The 18,522-nt window shown below is 33.6% G+C and overlaps 1 protein-coding gene across 3 annotated transcripts; it reads right to left on the bottom strand.

Moving 5' to 3' along the window:
* Positions 1-1,822: 1,822 nt before the first annotated feature.
* LOC139527865 (sodium- and chloride-dependent glycine transporter 1-like) lies at positions 1,823-17,309 on the bottom strand. 3 transcript variants are annotated; one of them, XM_071323539.1, is made up of 14 exons: positions 17,205-17,309; positions 16,477-16,642; positions 16,099-16,230; positions 13,803-14,115; positions 12,908-13,040; positions 12,450-12,584; positions 8,951-9,054; positions 8,228-8,352; positions 6,569-6,681; positions 6,182-6,310; positions 5,486-5,582; positions 4,571-4,671; positions 3,171-3,341; positions 1,823-2,228 (listed from the first exon to the last, which is right to left on the bottom strand). In XM_071323539.1, exons 2-14 carry the CDS (start codon positions 16,640-16,642, stop codon positions 2,094-2,096), a joined length of 1,854 nt encoding a protein of 617 aa, XP_071179640.1. In that variant the 5' UTR covers positions 17,205-17,309; the 3' UTR covers positions 1,823-2,093. The 3 variants fall into 3 exon arrangements, with proteins under 3 accessions (XP_071179640.1, XP_071179642.1, XP_071179643.1); XM_071323542.1 differs by having other exon boundaries at positions 1,976-2,228; positions 4,619-4,671; XM_071323541.1 differs by lacking the exon at positions 17,205-17,309 and having other exon boundaries at positions 16,477-16,687.
* Between the last annotated feature and the right edge of the window lie 1,213 nt (positions 17,310-18,522).

Genomic DNA, 18,522 nt, shown 5'->3' on the forward strand with positions numbered 1-18,522 from the left:
GTATACGAAAGATCCCCTAGAAATATTACTAGTCTATATCACAAATGTGATAATGTACAATAATAAAGCACTTGAAATAGTTTATGCTGATACAAGTTATCTATAACGCGAATTTTCAAGCCCTTACCGTCTCCGATTCTCTCCACCTTTCGAGGTTATGTTGTGATTGATAGTGAGCGTAATATAACGACTGGATTATTCGGGTTAAGTTATTTACGACAAAAGCTGTGACACTAAATATTATCTTTATCGTTAGTAGCATTGACAGATTAAATTGAATCCAAGGGTAAAATCATTATAGATTGGACCTTGGTCGAAGGGGTCATGACACAGTAAAAGGAATTAAAAAAAAAACCATTGCAGAAGATAGAACACGTATATATTTTTTAACAGCAAAAAAAAAAACCCAACGAAAAGGCAAATCAATTTAGTTTATCACGGTTGGTGTTCGGCAAGGCCTTGAATTGTTCGAGTTGTTCTAGTTTGTACTCAAGGTAAATATAAGTAGGAAGATGTGGTATGATTGTAAATGAGACAACTCTCCACAAGGGACTGAAATGACACAGAAATTAACAACTATAGTTCATTGTACGGCATTCAACAATGAGCAAAGCCCATACTGCATAGTCAGCTATAAAGGTCTAAAACAAACGAGAAAATTAACGGCCTTATTAATATAAAAAAAAAAAAATGAACGAAACACAAATATGTAAAACCAAAAAAAAAAAAACAACCACTGAATTACAGGTTCCTGACTTGGGACAGGCACATACATACATTATGTGTCAGGGTTAAACATGTTAGCGGGATTCCAATCCCCCCCTAACCTGGGACAGTGGTATAACAGTACAACATAAGAACGAACATTACTATAAAAATCAGTTGAAAAAGACTCAACTCATCAGATGGACAAAAGTACAAGTGGATGTGGACGGGTATTGAACATGTCGTGTTGTCAACATCAAATATGATGAACCTATATGTTTAGACTATTACAAGTGTGGACACAGACCAGTGTGGGTAGTACATTTTTTATAAGTGTAGATATAAATAAGAAGATGTGTGATATGTTGGTGCATCGGATCATTTTCTAAGTTTTCTTGTATGGTTCAAAGTTTAAAATTTTTAAACTTAATCCAATTGCTATAGTGAGAGCCAAACTGAGTTTCATATTACATTATAGTAGACAAGGCTCCAACTTGCCATAGTTTCATTCGTTCCATATATGGTTACAATGTTTTGTACTGTTTTGGAAAAGGAAGATATTTGTTTCGATTTCAAGCATGATTTTGTTCATGACTGTATATTATACTCTAATTGCATGATAACATCATATGGTTTTGATTTACGAGATGGTGAGTCCACTGGCATGGTTCATTGTGTAACGTTTTAAAACTTAACTGTAGTTGCATGATAACATAATTTTGTTTTGCTTTACGAGATGGTTTTATATATTTAGATATACTTTTATATGAGCTAGTCCCAACCCAAAAAGTAAAAAAAAAAAACGAAGATCATATCGTCACAATGGTATCTCAGAAGTTGTATGTATATCTCATATGGTCACTCTTGTGGTAATTTCTTATACCATTTACCTATAGGCAACACACACTGCCAATTAGTATTAGATTACTTGGTATCGTATCATTATTGGAAAACATATTTTAGTAGGTAAAAGATATCTTTGTTTTTTTCACTAGGAGGCCTCAATAGAACGCGAACGACAGTCCCCAAAATTGTTGTAGTTAAAGAAATAGCAGAAGTAAACCATCTCCCCCTCTTTTCCGCATAACATACATGTATGTATAACAAAACATTTAAATATTATCAATTTGTCTTCTTTAAAAGTATTTGATGAAGAAATGAATTTATACATGTAACAAGCGATAGGAATGTTATTTTGAACTCGATGATTTCCGTGTATTCATCATGATTTTAGATCGGTTAAAAAACCCAAAACGAATATTACGTAATGGAAATCTAGGTGACAGCAATACACCGGAATGCCCTCACGGTTATCAGCTGTAAAAATCACAGCAAACGATACATGCTATGTATAATAATAAGTCAGTTGTACGTGTATATTAGTTGGGCTAGTCCCCGAATATATTTAGTTTCATTCGCTCCATAATAGTGCCTTCGTGATATTCTTTGTTAGTGTAGCGTTCTTGTAATGACGTTTCTGCTGGCTTCCAACTTGAGTTTGGTCTCAAAGAAAAAATGAATTTCTGCAAGGAGAAAAAAAGGTTTTAATTTCTGAGAGATATAATATGCTGTATATATTGAATAAGTAGTTTATTGTTGTCAATATAATTAGTTACAGGTATTACGATGCTCACGATATATAATGAGTTCTACATGACTGAATGTTGCAACGTACGATACGTGTCAAATTCCTTTGGAAAATAATCTTCGCAACAACCATCTATGTGCCGATTTGAATTATAAACTGATAATTTTCATTACTCAGAAAACGAATACTAGTAGTATACTTGTCATTTGGTAGTATACTTGTCATTTGGTAGAATTGCAGAGACTATATTTGTTCGTGACTTCATTTGCACTACTCAGAAAGCTAAACAAAGATGTAAAATGCCAGCTTAAGCCCTTTTAATCGAATTTCGTAGTCAGCATTTTTGTAACGGTAGTTTCAGGTCGAATAATATTGGCAGATTGTGACTGTCATTTACCCAGACACATCAAATAAGCTCCCCAATTCACGTTAGGGATTGAGCGAAAATTGTCACACATTAAACTGACAATACAATCAGACAAAAGTGTATGTATCCATGTCAGTTCCTGTTTGCGCTATTTTTCTAATCGAAAATGCCGAGAAAAATAAATCGCACAAAAAAATAGTTCCTTATTTTAATCTTTTCAAATAAGAACAAGATGGTGTCCCAAGTACACGGATGCCCCATCCGCACAATCATTTTCTTTGTTTAGTGGACCGTGAAAATTGGATAAGATCTCTAATTTGGCATTAGCATTAGAAAAAGCATATCGAAGAAACATGTTTACTAATTTTAAAGCTGATCGGACTTCAACTTCATCAAAAACTAACTCGACCAAAATTTTTAACCAAAACTTTAATCTGAAACGGAACGGACGGACGCACAGACCAGAAAACATAATGCCCATGAATGGAGCAAAAAAGGTATAAGTCTTACCTCCTTAAAGGTGTGACCCGGAGCCTTCTTTATAGACCGGATAGCGAAAACTGGAATAGGTATCAGCGGTATCAGTGATAATATGAATCCAAAAGCAATGGCGACATTCGGATACTGGTAATCACCATGTGTCGGAGCCTTGTAACTCACCATTCCACTGATAAAAATTGTCTGCAAAAATCATAATTAAATGTATTTGATTGTGTTGGTTTATTTATTCTTTAACAAAAACAAATAACAAACTTCACTTTCAAGCAGTATATAAACTCTTTTAAATACTACAAGAAATAGAAATAGCATTCTCCCATACATGTATCTAGCGCCCCACATTGTCACTGGGCAAACTTAATCTTACCCCATTCCTAAGTTTAAAGACTTATAACTCCTTCAAAAGTCAAATCGATAAAACTTTCTTTTGAATAAGCAAGTCTTCGTATGTCCTTTAATATTATGTTTTGTAATAATTCGTTGTGAGGTTTCAAAGAAGTGACAAACTGCTGCAGTAGTATATTTAGGTCAACATTCTACTCTAACCTCGAACTCTACCAAATACATTGAGTAATTATGATCCTTATTATATACAACGTTTAAATTTCTGCTTTGTGGTTTAAATGTCAATATAACATATCAATACTTTGTTGCAATAATTCAATTTTGGATGTAACGCGTCTTCTGATTGGCTGACGTTATTTTGTTATGAGCCCATAGATAGCCTGGCATCCGGCCCAATCTAGCTACGCGTATACTGACAAGATTAGCCAGGACCCCAGGCTAGACCATAGACATAATTTAGTCATGTGACCGTGACGTCATCAATGTTTTTTTATGGTTTTCTACGGTTTCAAATGGATTTAGAATTAAATTATAAGAAATGACTATTTTCTGTCTATTCAAATAACATAAAAAATGTGGTGCACACTGTTAAATAACCCGCTACGCGCGTTATTCAGTGTGCACCACATTTTTTATGTTATTTCGAATAGACATAAAAAAATTTACAGTCATTCCTTAAATCTCTGTATTTGATTTCTTACTTATATAAGAACATTCATGACATGTAGGACAGACACAAGGAATATATGAACAAGTGTTAGGTATAATAGATTTAATAGGTGACCCCCAGTTTTTGGTTGGGTTTGAGTAACTGTTGCTCATTCTGGTTTTCTATTTTGTGTTTTGTGTGCTGTTGTTAATTTTTTTTAAATCTATTTCTTCACAAGAATTTGTCGTAAAAAAATAAAAAAAATATTCGCCTATATTAAAGCGCGTTTGACCAGTGAATGTTTATCTCTGTTTCTATAGTTTGACGTAGATAGTTCGGGTGCATAAAACAATTTTTGCGCTCATTTTTGCTTGATGTCACGCAAATTGATACATGTAAATATGTATTATAGTCTTACCAGAAGTAGTAAAGGTGCAATAAAACAAATACATATCCTGAAATATACCGGAATTCCTTGTCCATTCATCATCTCAAAATCTTTTGAAACTTTATTTATACCTAGAAAAGGAATAATTTGATTATAAATGATATTTACTTAATGTATTTATAGAGTAATTTATACAGGGGAGATTGTTTAAGGTTTATTTTTTTTTAATTTGTTTTCGGAATCTCTAAATGGTTTACATTTTGGTATATGTGAGTAAACAATAACTCGGAAAAAAAGGAAAATTAGGGGCCGTTTCAGCCTTTTCATTTAGAGTATTTCATGAGAAAAATTTATTAAGCTACATAAGAGAAAGAGACTAAATCCATCTATCCACGTTTATTACTATTTTTTTTATTGAGGGCATTGTAGATGGAAGTGTTTTTAACTTAAAAAGGGGATGGGGGCGCTAGAAAAAAAAATTGTGTTCTGCGTTATTTTTAGTTGTAATCTCTATCCCGCCTTTCTTTATTTTTCATTATATTCGGTGATGCATTTTTTTATAAGTTTATCCTGTCTTTTTTTTTTTGCAATGTTGCTTATCCTGCCTTTTACATTTCATCCAAGCCCCCTTCCTTTGTTTGATTGCTGAATATGAATCAATTTGTACCTAATAAACAATGTATACATTTATTTTAAACATGCGCAGAATACTAGTTTAATGAGGGATGTCCATCTTATAAAAAAATTTATACCAATAATATTTTCAAAATCTTGGTTATATTCATCTCTGAAAATACAAAGCACTTTTTTTGTGAGTAGCCAACAACAAACTCATGAAGTCGCGATAAAGTGAAAATTTATCTGGTGTGAAATAAATTAAAGGCAAATTAACCTTTGTATACTAACGTCCTATACCTTATCTGGAAATGTTAAGAAAATATTTACCATAAATCCATCCAAACACGATGCACTCGATCATTCCGATAAATGGAAGAGAAAAGGAACAGTACCAGTCCATTATTTGAAATAAGTAGATCCCTGACTTAGAAAATAAACAAAATCATGACCGACAATTAACTGTCTTTCATTTGATTCCCATATCCTGACCTTTAGAGGTCTTTTTGTTTATATGGAGGCACTGTCTCATTGGCACAAATCACACATTCTCTACTCATTTCAAATATACAACTTATTTTTAAATATGTAAATATAATTTTCATTTTTTATTTTTTATTTTGCTATTCTTCTAAGTGCCTTCTGTTCGATCAGATCGTTCATGTTTTTAATAAATTTCTTCGGTTTTCAACTATTTGTGCTCGAGAGCATGACTGAGATGACATACATGGACGAATTGCGCTTCTAGTGCATTAAATTTGTACGGTGTATATAATCACTCTCGGTATAGATTAAAATGTTTATCTTGTACTAATTTGCTTCATATACATGTATGTAGTCTCATCGTTTTAAACATGTTTTTTCTTTGAATTGTATATTCTATATTGTCAAAATATGAAAGTATAAAACTCATATACTAGAATTAAAATTGTGTACGCAAGACTCATCAATGACGCTCTAATTAAAAAAGTTAAAAAAGACAATAAAAAGAACGGAACTGAAGAGCATATTTGAGTTAATGCATACCTGGAAGCAGAAAATAATTCCAGACAAGGCAAAGAAACCACACAACACAATGATCACAACTGTTCTTTTCCTCATCAAAGAAGGCCATATATCAATAGCTGCTATTACAATGCACTCAAAACTACCAAACTGAAAAAAAGAGTAAATATTCAATCTATCTTGCAGATTGTACAAGTGGTAAATAGTCTTTGATGTACATTGTAGATATTATGTTAAACTTGACTTCTCCGAACCGAAAATCCCTAATATAATACTAATTCGACATTTCACTTCGACATTTGTGCGAGATTCGTGAAATTTTAGGCAATCAGGCATATTATTTTATAAATCGTTGAATCAAAATGCAATTTCTCAATTATTTGATAATTCCACTTATGTAATACTTACTCTTGAATCAAGGGCTAAACTTAGCAACATGATAAAGAATAAAATAGTCCAGATGTTTTGTCCTGGAAGATGTGCTAAGGCCTCTGGATACGCAACAAAACCGAGTCCAGGACCTAATAAAATATTGTATGTAATTAATAACCTTGTTAAAGTAAATTTATTCCTGACTTAGGACAGGTGCAAACATTTGCAGCGGAATTAAACGTTCTAATGGTACTAAACATTCTCCCTTTTTCTGAAACAATAGCATAACATCACCATATAGAAAAACACACGATAAAATATTAATTGGAAGGCTTTAATTTAAGTCAACTCAATCAAAAAACGTAAATTATAGGAAGATGGGGTGTAAGTGCCAATAAGACAATTCTCCATCCAAATATTTGTTAATGACTATTTTTATCGTTTTCATAACATCTTCCTTTTCTTTTTATTAATTATACCGGAGTGAAGTGTTTTTCTTTTACTGATTTTTATTTGCCTTTTGTATAATTCCTTTCAATTGCCTATTACGTGTATTTAAGACCATATCTGTTGGCCAAAAAATGATTGATGGTTATTCCTCAAATTACTAACGACCCTAGACCAGTTGTAGATTACGCAACTTTAGACACATAACCACAGCCTCAAAATTGCATATATTAAAAAAAAAACTTAAGTTTCAAATTGAATATCAACACGACAGTGCCGTGTGGTGAGTTTGATTTAACATTATGGCAATGTAATATCAAGTTGACAAAATGTGGTCAGTAATTTATAAAAACTACTTAAATCGAAACATTAAATATAATATTAAATGAATTCTCATAAGCAAGATCACAATTTTACATTGAATCACGTCTATTCGATTCGGTCCTGTCATGCTGAATGTTTATATACCATGAAGTACAGGAAAAACATAACGGTCTATGAAAGGACTATAACTAGAATAAATACATATCTATCTAATTGAGTTCCATCAAACGACCTTGTCGCTTGGATGCTGTTCTATTGATTTGATGTTTCCTTCACCTTTACGTTTGTTTAGGGAGCTACCATTTGATTTTTAGGGGGGGGGGGGCTAGGATGAAAAATTTTATTTTTTACTTTATTCGGTCCTGCCTTTTTTTTTTGCTGACTTTTTTACACAAATTGTCATCCTGCCTTTTTTTTACCAGGTTGCTCATCCTGCCTTTTTTTTTTACTCAAAACTCCTGTCCTACCTATTTTTTTCAAATTTCATCCTAGCCCCCCCCCCCCCTCCCCCCCCCCATAAAAATCAAATAGTAGCTCCCTTAGATACTATAAGATGATTCCGCCAGGTAAACGTATTGGGCATTTTTTTAACTTCATAAATTAAACAAAATACAAAATGTAGGACTTAATTCAACAGACTGAACATTAACGTCAGTTTGTGGATATTTTGAATTATGATCAATTATAATATTGTGTGAATATGGAGTGTTATGTATTATATATATGTTCTATGCTCATTTCAAGAAACACAGAACAGTTTTAAAAAAAAAGGATGTGGTATGATTGACAATGAGACAATAATTCTTCACTAGAGATCAAATGACACACGCAGCTACATGTAAAGGTCACCGTCCGGCTTTCAACAGTGAGCAAAACCCATACCGCATAGTTAGTTAGGTTTATAGCATGACATATATATCATACCTGACTTAACGACATCTTCGATCGGAATAGAATACTTTTTTGCTAAATATCCTAATACAGAAAATATAACTGCACCGGCTAAGATGCTTGATCCTTCACACACAAAGGTTAGAATACATGTATCTCTGTAATATACAAATATAAGAGAAGTTTAATTTCCTAGCAAAACGGTTTGTTTCTGAGAAAATAATTTATAAAAATGACATAATATTAAATGCATTAAGCAATACACACTTCATTTTACTTGATTTTTTTTTATTGTTGATTGATTAACCAGTGGCAAATATTTGATGCATGTTCAGCTCAACCTTCTAGCATTAAAAACATGACATTAAATGCATGTTTTATCATAATACGTTAATTTGATTGGCTAACAGCAACCTCGCGTCATTATGAAATCAACCTTCATGAAGTGTAACAATCATGACGACACAACTTCTACAATAAAATGCGCATGCAGACAAATAGAATAAAAACTTTTCATAATCCTATAAAATATTTATGTAATTATAAGTATTGAATGCGTCTTTTAGTAATCGTATAGGGTTGTAAAAATTTTGACCGAGTGTACATTTTTTAAAGAATAATGCGCTACCGCTTTGGTCAACGCTTTTCCATTCCAATACATTTGCAATTCTTAAATGAGAATCGTTTGTACAAATATTGTAAGATATCTTACTAAATAAAAGAACTATTTCTGTGAAGTGAAAAAAATGTACTTACCGGAGAGTGTTATTGTGAAATTTATTAAAACTAGAAAATGCATACAGGGCACCATTACTTATGCCCAATGAATAAAATACTTGAATTGCAGCTGCTACCCACACCTACAAAAGAGAGGGACATTCAAACTCAAAAGTCGAACAAAAAAATTCTTCTTCTTTTCTGCAACTTCCTCCTGCTATAATAAGGAGCACATCCAAAAGGATTATAAAAGCTGGACATAAATTACACTAATACAATATCCGTGTAATACAAACTGACAACGCCATGTTTAAAAACTAGAGGCTCTAAAGAGCCTGTGTCGCTCACCTTGGTACATTGTATATGTGAATATTAAACAAAGGAAGCAGATGGATTCATGATTTTTTTTTGTTTTGGTGATGGTGATGACTGTGTTTGTACATCTTACTTTACTAAACAGTCTTGCTGTTTACAATTATCTTTATCTATAATGAACTTGGTCCAGTAGTTTCAGTGGAAAATGTTAATAAAATTTTACAAATTTTATGAAAATTGTTTAAAATTGACTATAAAGGACAATAACTCCTTAGGGGGTCAATTGACCATTTCGGTCATATTGACTTATTTGTAAATCTTACTTTGCTGAACATTATTGCTGTTTACAGTTTATCCCTATCTATAATAATATTCACGATAATAACCAAAAACAGCAAAGTTTCCTTAAAATTACCGATTCAGGGGCAGCAACCCAACAATTGGTTGTCCGATTCATTTGAAAATTTCAGGGCAGATAGATCTTGACCTTATAAACAATTTTATCCCATGTCAGATTTGCTCTTAATACTTTGTTTTTTTAGTTATAAGCCAAAAACTGCATTTTACCCTAAGTATGTTCTATTTTTAGCCGTGGCGGCCATCTTGATTTGATGGCCAGGTCACCGGACACATTTTTCAAACTAGATACCCAAAAGATGATTGAGGCCAAGTTTGGTTAAATTTGGCCCAGTAGTTTCAGAGGAGAAGATTTTTGTCAAAGATAACTAAGATTTACGAAAAATGGTTAAAAATTAACTATAAAGGGCAATAACTCATTTAGGTCACGTTGACTTTTTGTGGATCTTACTTTGCTCAATATTATTGCTGTTTACAGTTTATCTCAATATATAATAATATTCAAGATGATAACCAAAAACAGCAAAATTTCCTTAAAATTTTCAATTCAGGGGCAGCAATCCAACAACCAGTTGTCGGATTCATCTGAAAATTTCAGGGCAGATAGATCTTGACTTGATAAACAATTTCACCCCCATGTCTGAATTGCTCTTAAAGCTTTGGTTTCAGAGTTATAAGCCAAAATCTACATTTTACCCGTATGTTCTATTTTTAGCCATGGCGGCCATCTTGGTTGGTTGGCAGGGTCACCGCACACATTTATTAAACTAAATACCTCAATGATGATTATGGCCAAGTATGGTTAAATTTGGACCAGTAGTTTTAGAAAAGAAGATTTTTGTAAAAGATTAGAAAAATTACGAAAAATTGGTTAAAAATGACTATAAAGGGCAATAACTCCTTAAGGGGGTCAATTGACCATTTTAGTCATATATAAACTTATTTGTAGATCTTACTTTGCTGAACATTATTGCTGTTTACAGTTTATCTCTATCTATAATAATATTCAAGATAATAGCCAAAACACAGTATAATTTCCTTAAAATTGCCAATTCAGGGCCAGCAACCCAACAACCGGTTGTCCGATTCGTCTGAAAATTTCAGGACAGATAGATCTTGACCTGATAAACAATTTTATCCCATGTCAGATTTGCCTCTTAATACTTTGGTTTTTGAGTTATAAGCCAAAATCTACATTTTACCCCTATGTTCTAACTTTAGCCATGGCGGCCATCTTGGTTGGTTGGCCGAGTCACGCCACACATTTGTGAAACTAGATACCCCAATGATGATTGTGGCCAAGTTTGGTTTAATTTGGCCCAGTAGTTTCAGAGGAGAAGATTTTTGTAAAAGCTAACGACGGACGACGGACGCAAAGTGATGAGATAAGCTCACTTGGCCCTTCAGGCCAGGTGAGCTAAAAATACCAACAGACAAACACAACAGTTCGCAGAATATAACATAGAAACACGAACCCCACACAACACTGGTTATCTTAGGTGCTTCGAAAGGGTAAGCAGATGCTGCTCCAATTATATCAATGATGGTAATGTAACACTTGAGTTTGATCGTTTATGACGACGAAATGATATACAGGCACGCATCGAAAAACATATAACAGAGTTATATGTTTTTCGATGCGTGCCTGTATACCATTTCGTCGTTGTTAGAACGTTTTATTGGGTAAAAAAATAATCAATGAGGATTTAGCATCATTGTATTGTATTTACATTTTGTCGAACTTGTTAGGTCCGTATGAAATGTTTGCCACTGGACGTTAATCATTCGTTCAAATATCAAACTTGTTAACCTGTTTTGCATTTAAAAGTGTTTGCTTTTGACGGTGATCTTATTAAAACAAATTCCATCTTTAATCATCATCGATTGCTTTGGAACTTACCATTGTGTAATAATGGCATTTGATAAAAAAACAAGAATGTGTCCCCAGTACACGGATGCCCCACTCGCACTATCATTTTCTATGTTCAGTGGACCGTGAAATTGGGGTCCGAACTCTAATTTGACATTAAAATTAGAAAGATCATATAATAAGGAACATATATACTAAGTTTCAAGTTGATTGGACTTCAACTTCATCAAAAACTACCTCGACCAAAAACTTTAACCTGAAGCGGGACGAACGAACGGACGGACGGACGAACGAACGAACGAACGAACGAACGGAGCCACAGACCAGAAAACATAATGCCCCTCTACTATCGTAGGTGGGGCATAAAAACCCAAAAAAAACCCGGAATATCTTGAAAGTTGACAGCCCATCCGACCTTCTAGGTAAGGAATCGTATATGATAAAAGTTATGAGGACAAAGATAAGTATAGTTAACCTTTGATTTCCCTAGATACATCACCTCCTAACATTATGTATACAAGCATTTGTCAACAGAATCATTAATTTCTTTGTTTTAGGTCAACTATCGAATGAGTTGTTTCACCTCCAAGAAATGGAACCTAAATTCTCCATCGACTGGACTCTCCGTTTTGACCGTATTCTTTCGTAATTTCTTCGTCATTGTGAAGATAAATAATGTGCCTTTTTATGGAAAGATCCAAAGAGATGCATAGATAGATACATTTGAAAAGTCTAAGGGAGGCTAAATGTCTGCCGATATCCAGCTCTCTCTAATTGTCATTTTGGGGTCCAAAATTACCGTCCTTCTCTCGTTATCCATCCATTAAACTATTATACTACACTTATACACTGACAATTCTAATCAAATAAGATTGGAGTCGAGCACAGATGCGGATTACGAATCCAAAAGACCAGTTTTTGAAGGCTAGTGATACAGTATTTGGACTACTTAGACCACTCGGCCACCGATGCCCTCATTTAGTAAATAATACTTACTTCAAATGTGAAGGCTTTTGCAAAATTTGGTTTAAAAAAGAATATTATGCCATCTACTGAACCGTCGAGGGTAAGTCCATGAACCAGAAATATAAATAGAAGTATGTATGGGAGGGTTGCTGTCACATAGACTATCTAAAAGTAGAAAAAAATTAAATTAAGATCATAATAAAAGTGAAATGTAATCAGCTCGGTATTGTGTTCAGGATATTTTCGTGTTACATGTAACCTACAAAGTTTTACAATCTAAACGAACAAAATAATTGCAAAGCTTTGCTTTTTATGCTTTTTCAAGATCAAATATTGAATATTTAAAAAAAAAACATTTACGATAAAGACAAAAATATATTAGTGATTATTTCACTTTTAAACATTCTTTCGATTAAGAGTGATACAGTATACATGCAATAACAACTATTCTGTAAGTTAAAAGACAAGACATTTTTGATTTTACAAACCTTGCCAATGCTTTTAACGCCTTTGATAACACACAACCCGACAACTAACCAGATGAAAAAGAAACACAACATCAACTTCAAGTTTATAGTACCGAGTTCACCTATCCCAGAAGACATCTGGAGCACATTCTCCCTGCAACATATGTAAAAGGTTGATAACATAATTACTGAACAAGTAGACGTATTTGTTTAGGGGCCAGCTGAAGGACGCCTCCGGTTGCGGGAGTTTCTCGCTGCATTTAATACCCATTGGTGGCCTTCGGCTTTTGTCTGCTCTATGGTCGGGCTGTTGTCTGTTTAATTTACACATTCGCCATTTTTCTTCTTAGTTGTATGATAACATTTCACAGATAATAGTAGATATGCGCCTAAATAAAACTAATGTAGTAACTCAAATCCCGTCCACTTTTCTCTAATGTAACATACCTAATCAGACTTATTACCGGGTTTGTATGAGCAACACGACGGGTGCAACATGTGGAGCAGGATCAAGTTATTATTAATATATCAATATTATTGAGTCATATATTCTATAATATTTTCTTATATGCGCCTTTTCTATATTACAATATAACATCTCAAACACTTTCTAAATAGTCGGGAATAATTTAAGTGGATTTTAAGTAGTGGTTAATTTCTATTGCAAAAATAAAGACCTAGTAGAAATTTCTAATTGTAATCCTGTAAATGATTTGTAGTCGTTTGATTGATTGTTGATTCTTAATGTCAAGTGATGTACTTGTTTGAAGCAGGATTAATATAAAACCTCTTTCATTTATAACTTCATCGTTAATCACAAAAATAGGAGGTTCCCAGGTTTGAACAGAAAATTGAATAAGTTAACTTGGTTTTTATCTTTTCATCATTTCTGAAAGGTAAATGTCAGATAATGTACCTCCAAAATTCTTCCGGTGCTGTAATCCAAGATCCATTTGTGGTGCAAACAACAGTCGCATTTACCAAACTTGCATTGTACTGCTTGTAACTTGTTACAGCATCAGTCTCATTTGTGGTCATGTTATGGTATTTAGACTGACATTTATACCCTTGATGCGAAATGCAATTTGGACTGTTCCATTCGTTGTCACAGGTTGTCCAGGGTAGGGGACTAACGAAAGAGTGTCCAATATAATACAATATCCAGGCGTTGATGATAGTATAAATTACACCATAAAGGAAGATAACTGTTGTCATGGAATATCCTACTCCTAAAATGAAAGACGAGGGATCTTTAAAATTTATCAATACATACAGGGTTTATCCTATTTTGGGACGTCGGTATTTGGCCTTTCAAGTTGCGGGAATATGGGTTTAGTGAATCTTTTTCCCCTCGATACACCCTTTTAATATAAAACAAAAATAATCACTTTGCTGAGAAGTTCTATGTTAATATAGAAAAGAAGATGTGGTATGATTGCCAATGAGACAACTATCCACAAAAGACCAAAATGACACAGACATTAACAACTATAGGTCACCGTACGGCCTTCAGGTTGCTAAAAATAATGGGAAAAAAAACAACATTTGAACGATTGTGTTTTTGTTCCGATGTTGTTTTGTTGTTGTTGTACAAAGTAACATCCTTTAAATGCGTTCGTATACCCATCGGTAAATGGTCTGCTATCCCTTTCGGAGAACCTACATGAGGTCTCTTGTTGTTGTACAAAGTAGCATACTTTAAATGCGTTCGTATACCCATCGGTAAATGGTCTGCTATCCCTTTCTGAGCACCTACATGAGGTCTGTTGTTGTTGTACAAAGTAGCATACTTAAAATGCGTTCGTATACCCATCGGTAAATGGTCTGCTATCCCTTTCGGAGCACCTACATAAGGTCAGTTCCCCCTTTCTTTTATGGGTTCGTGTTGGTCATGCATTCTAGTTGTCTATGTTGTATTTTTGCATTGTTTTGTGTATTGCTGTTGGTCTCTTGGTTTTTTTTAAAGACATGTTTGCCATGGCGTTGTCAGTTTATTTTCGACTAATGACTATGAATGTCCCTAAGGTATGTTGTTACTTTCGTTCAGTGGCGCTAATAAGAAATATCAATATTTGTCATTAATGACGACGAAAAAACAGTCGCCATTTTGCATAACGATCAATAATTATTATACCCATAGGTAATCCTCGGATTCCGCTATTCTCCTTCTGTAAAATCGGAGAGTTTTGACGAATGGATCAATGCCGTTAACAAAAACCCAATTGTGAAATATGTTTTGACGCTCTTAATGGTCCGAATGTCACGAGAATCGGGATATGGTGCAACAAACTTAACTATCCAAAACGAAAATTTGATTTCTGAATGTATCGATTAATGTTGTTGGGAACATGATCTGTGCTTACCTTTCAGTAAATGGCTAAACATTCTGAATTTGTCGACTAATGTTGTTCGGAACATCTGTGCTTACCGTTCAGTAATGGACAAATATTCCGAATTTGTCGGCTAATGTTGTTCGGAACATTCATGCTTACCTTTCAGTAATGGACAAACATTCTGAATTTGTCGACTAATGTTGTTCGGAACATCTATGCTTACCTTTCAGTAATGGACAAACATTCTGAATTTGTCGATTAATGGTGTTCGGAACATCTATGCTGACCTCTCAGTAATGGACAAGCATTCTGAATTTGTCGATTAATGTTGTTCGGAATACACATGCCTACCTTTCAGAAACGGACAAAAATTCCGAATTTGTCGACTAGTATTGTTCGGAACATCAATGCTTACCTTTCAGTAATGGACAAACATCCTGAATTTCACGACTAAAGTCGTTCGGAACATTCATGCTTACCTTTCAGTAATGGACTTACATTCTGAATTTGTCGACTAATGTTGTTCGGAACATCAATGCTTACCTTTCAGTAATGGACAAACATCCTCAATTTCACGACTAATGTCGTTCGGAACATTCATGCTTACCTTTCAGTTATGGACAGACATTCGGAATTTGTCGATTAATGGTGTTCGAAACATCTATGCTTTCAAATGTACCTCTCAGTAATGGACAAGCATTCTGAATTTGTCGATTAATGGTGTTCGGAACATCTATGCTTACAAATGTACCTCTCAGTAATGGACAAGCATTCTGAATTTGTCAATTAATGTTGTTCGGAATACATATGCCTACCTTTCAGTAACGGACAAAAATTCTTAATTTGTCGACTAATGTTGTTCGGAACATATATGCTTACCTTTCAGTAATGGACAAACATTAAATACATTTGTACATCCTTTCCCTAAAAACTGCCCAACAGATGCTTCAAGAAAGAAAATCGGCAAGGAAAATGTCACTAGACACACGATGTATGGTATTAGAAAGGCACCTGAAAATATATATTTTCAAATATCATTTCACAAACAAGACGATTTTATAAAAAGAGGTAAAGACAATGTATAGTTCAACAAGTGCCTTACAAAACACCAGTTTAGTTTTTTTTATCTTACATTTACCAAGTTTAGTTATTATGAAAAATTTCGTTGAGTATTTTACCCTTATATGTTCAGTATTCAGAAAAAATCATTTCTTGTTTAATTGCAGGTTTGACAATGTGCTACTAGTATACTCTAACCTCCTCCATTCTTCATGCACACGTATGGAAATCGCCACAAGTTTCCAAGTCCAACACTCCAACCCATGACTGATAAAATGTAATCCATCTTATTTGACCATTGTCCTCGATCAATTCCTTCATCAGCAGTAACTGTTGTTGTCTTGCTTAACGGCATCTTTAACATCTATGATATGAATACAAAACAGGTGTGTGCTTATATACATTAAAAACAACAATCAACTAAAATAACAGGAACATGCTTAGAATGAATAAGTAGGTAAAAATATTCATAATACAATAATACAGTACTTTAAAAAATATTTCCACCGGACGTTCTGAATAAACTCATCATAGAGGGGGAGGACAAGGGTAAGGGAGACAGGGAGAAAGGGGGTAGGAGAAAGGAGATGAGGGCTGGGAGAAAGGAGAAAAAGTTGGAGAAAGGAGAAAAAATAAAATATCTCTCCTTTTAAAAACATTTCTAATATTTCAAGAAAAAATATCTCAAAAGGAGATGTTTTATTCTAATGGGAGAAAGGAGAACGGGAGTAGTAGAAAGGAAAAGAGGGGTGGGAGAAGGGAGAAGGGTACCCCCTGTCCTCCCCCTCATCATAGATACCAGGATTGAAATTTTGTATTAGCACAAGATGCAAGTTTCGTCTACAAAAGAGTTAAAAAGGCCGAAAAAAGTACAAAAGCATCAATTAAGTGAAGGTCAAAGAAAATATTTATATAAATTAACTTACCTGCTTTTAAGCCTCGCGTATGTCAACGACTGATCAAACGAAGTCATTGAGCATAGCGAAAATGTCGTACATATAAAAAAAATGTTGAATAAATTTACAATTCAGTTACAGCATTTAAAAAAACAAACGTCAAGCATTAGTGATGTTAAAAAGAAATAAAATAAATATCCTAAAATTTTGTTAACAAAATTTGTCTCTCATTCAATTTATTCATTCAAATTATAAAAATTACCAAAAAATAAAAAATAAAAACATTATAACCAAAAACTATAACAAGTGATGTCTATTCAAGCCTTACTTGCAAATATGGCATTCATATTCATTATACATTTCATAAAATTTTAAATTATACCCTAACAATACATTTTCAAATTTAAGTGAATTAATTAATTTTACGAAAACAAAAAAAGATTATTTGGTAGGTCAAACAAGTGTACTGTCTAGTCTAACTGTAAACAGTATGTCATGGTTGGTCTTGTTTTGTGTAAAATTAATGCTATAACACTTTCATTATTATTTTTCTTTCAAATTTTTAAATTTAAAGTGTACAATACGTGTAGCTAATCGCAAAGCACATACACGTTTTTCACTGTAATTGAGCATGTTGAGGGTAGAAGAGAAATCAAGCAACTCACCTGTTAAATCAAAGTACTGAAGTACTGAACATCGGAAGTCCGCAAGTTCTTGTGGAAGGTCACTAGCACTTGTCTCAGGAAAACAAAATCACATTTCTAAACATGAAAAAAAAATCACATCTCTATACCCGAGGAAAAAATCACATGTCTATACCTGAAAGTGAGGTATATGTACAGAGATATATTTTTTTCTGAGACAAGTTCGTGTGTGGATGATGAATACATGACAGTGAATTCAACCTCATCGTGATAACAATTATATTGATATATTGATACAAATCAGTATAGTCTGGTTTGTTGTTATATATTACATTATTATTTGTATATAACAGTTACATGTATATAATGTTCATTCATTTGTATATTATTTATTCTACTATTCTAATAATAGTGCAGTGCAAGTGCATGGTGGACGCTCTGTTTTTAATAATTCGACATCTGACAGCTCTGTTATCAGGACAACTAGGAGCAAAGTCTACTCTGACTAAGACAACTCGGGCCAATTTAAAGACAATTCGGACCCCTTTTATAGAGAGTTCAGACTAGTTTGTAACACTTGTCAGACAAGTGGTTCTTCGTTGTTCCTACGTTTACTGATTTTTTCTCTCAGTTTATCCAAACTAACCATCTTAACTTGTTGAGTCAACTTGTCAATTTGACGCATTTCAATAAGTTCTGTACCT

This window comes from Mytilus edulis, chromosome 6, assembly GCF_963676685.1.
Source record: "Mytilus edulis chromosome 6, xbMytEdul2.2, whole genome shotgun sequence".
NCBI lineage: Eukaryota > Metazoa > Mollusca > Bivalvia > Mytilida > Mytilidae > Mytilus > Mytilus edulis.

Coding starts and splice junctions, on each gene's coding strand:
- LOC139527865 (XM_071323539.1), bottom strand. CDS start 16,642: ATGTTAAAGATGCCGTTAAGCAAGACAACAACAGTTACTGCTGATGAA. Junction 14,116..16,098: donor TGTTTGTCCATTACTGAAAG/GTAAGCATATAT, acceptor CTTTCATTTTAG/GAGTAGGATATTCCATGACA. Junction 6,311..6,568: donor GTTTAGCCCTTGATTCAAGA/GTAAGTATTACA, acceptor TCTTTTTTTCAG/TTTGGTAGTTTTGAGTGCAT.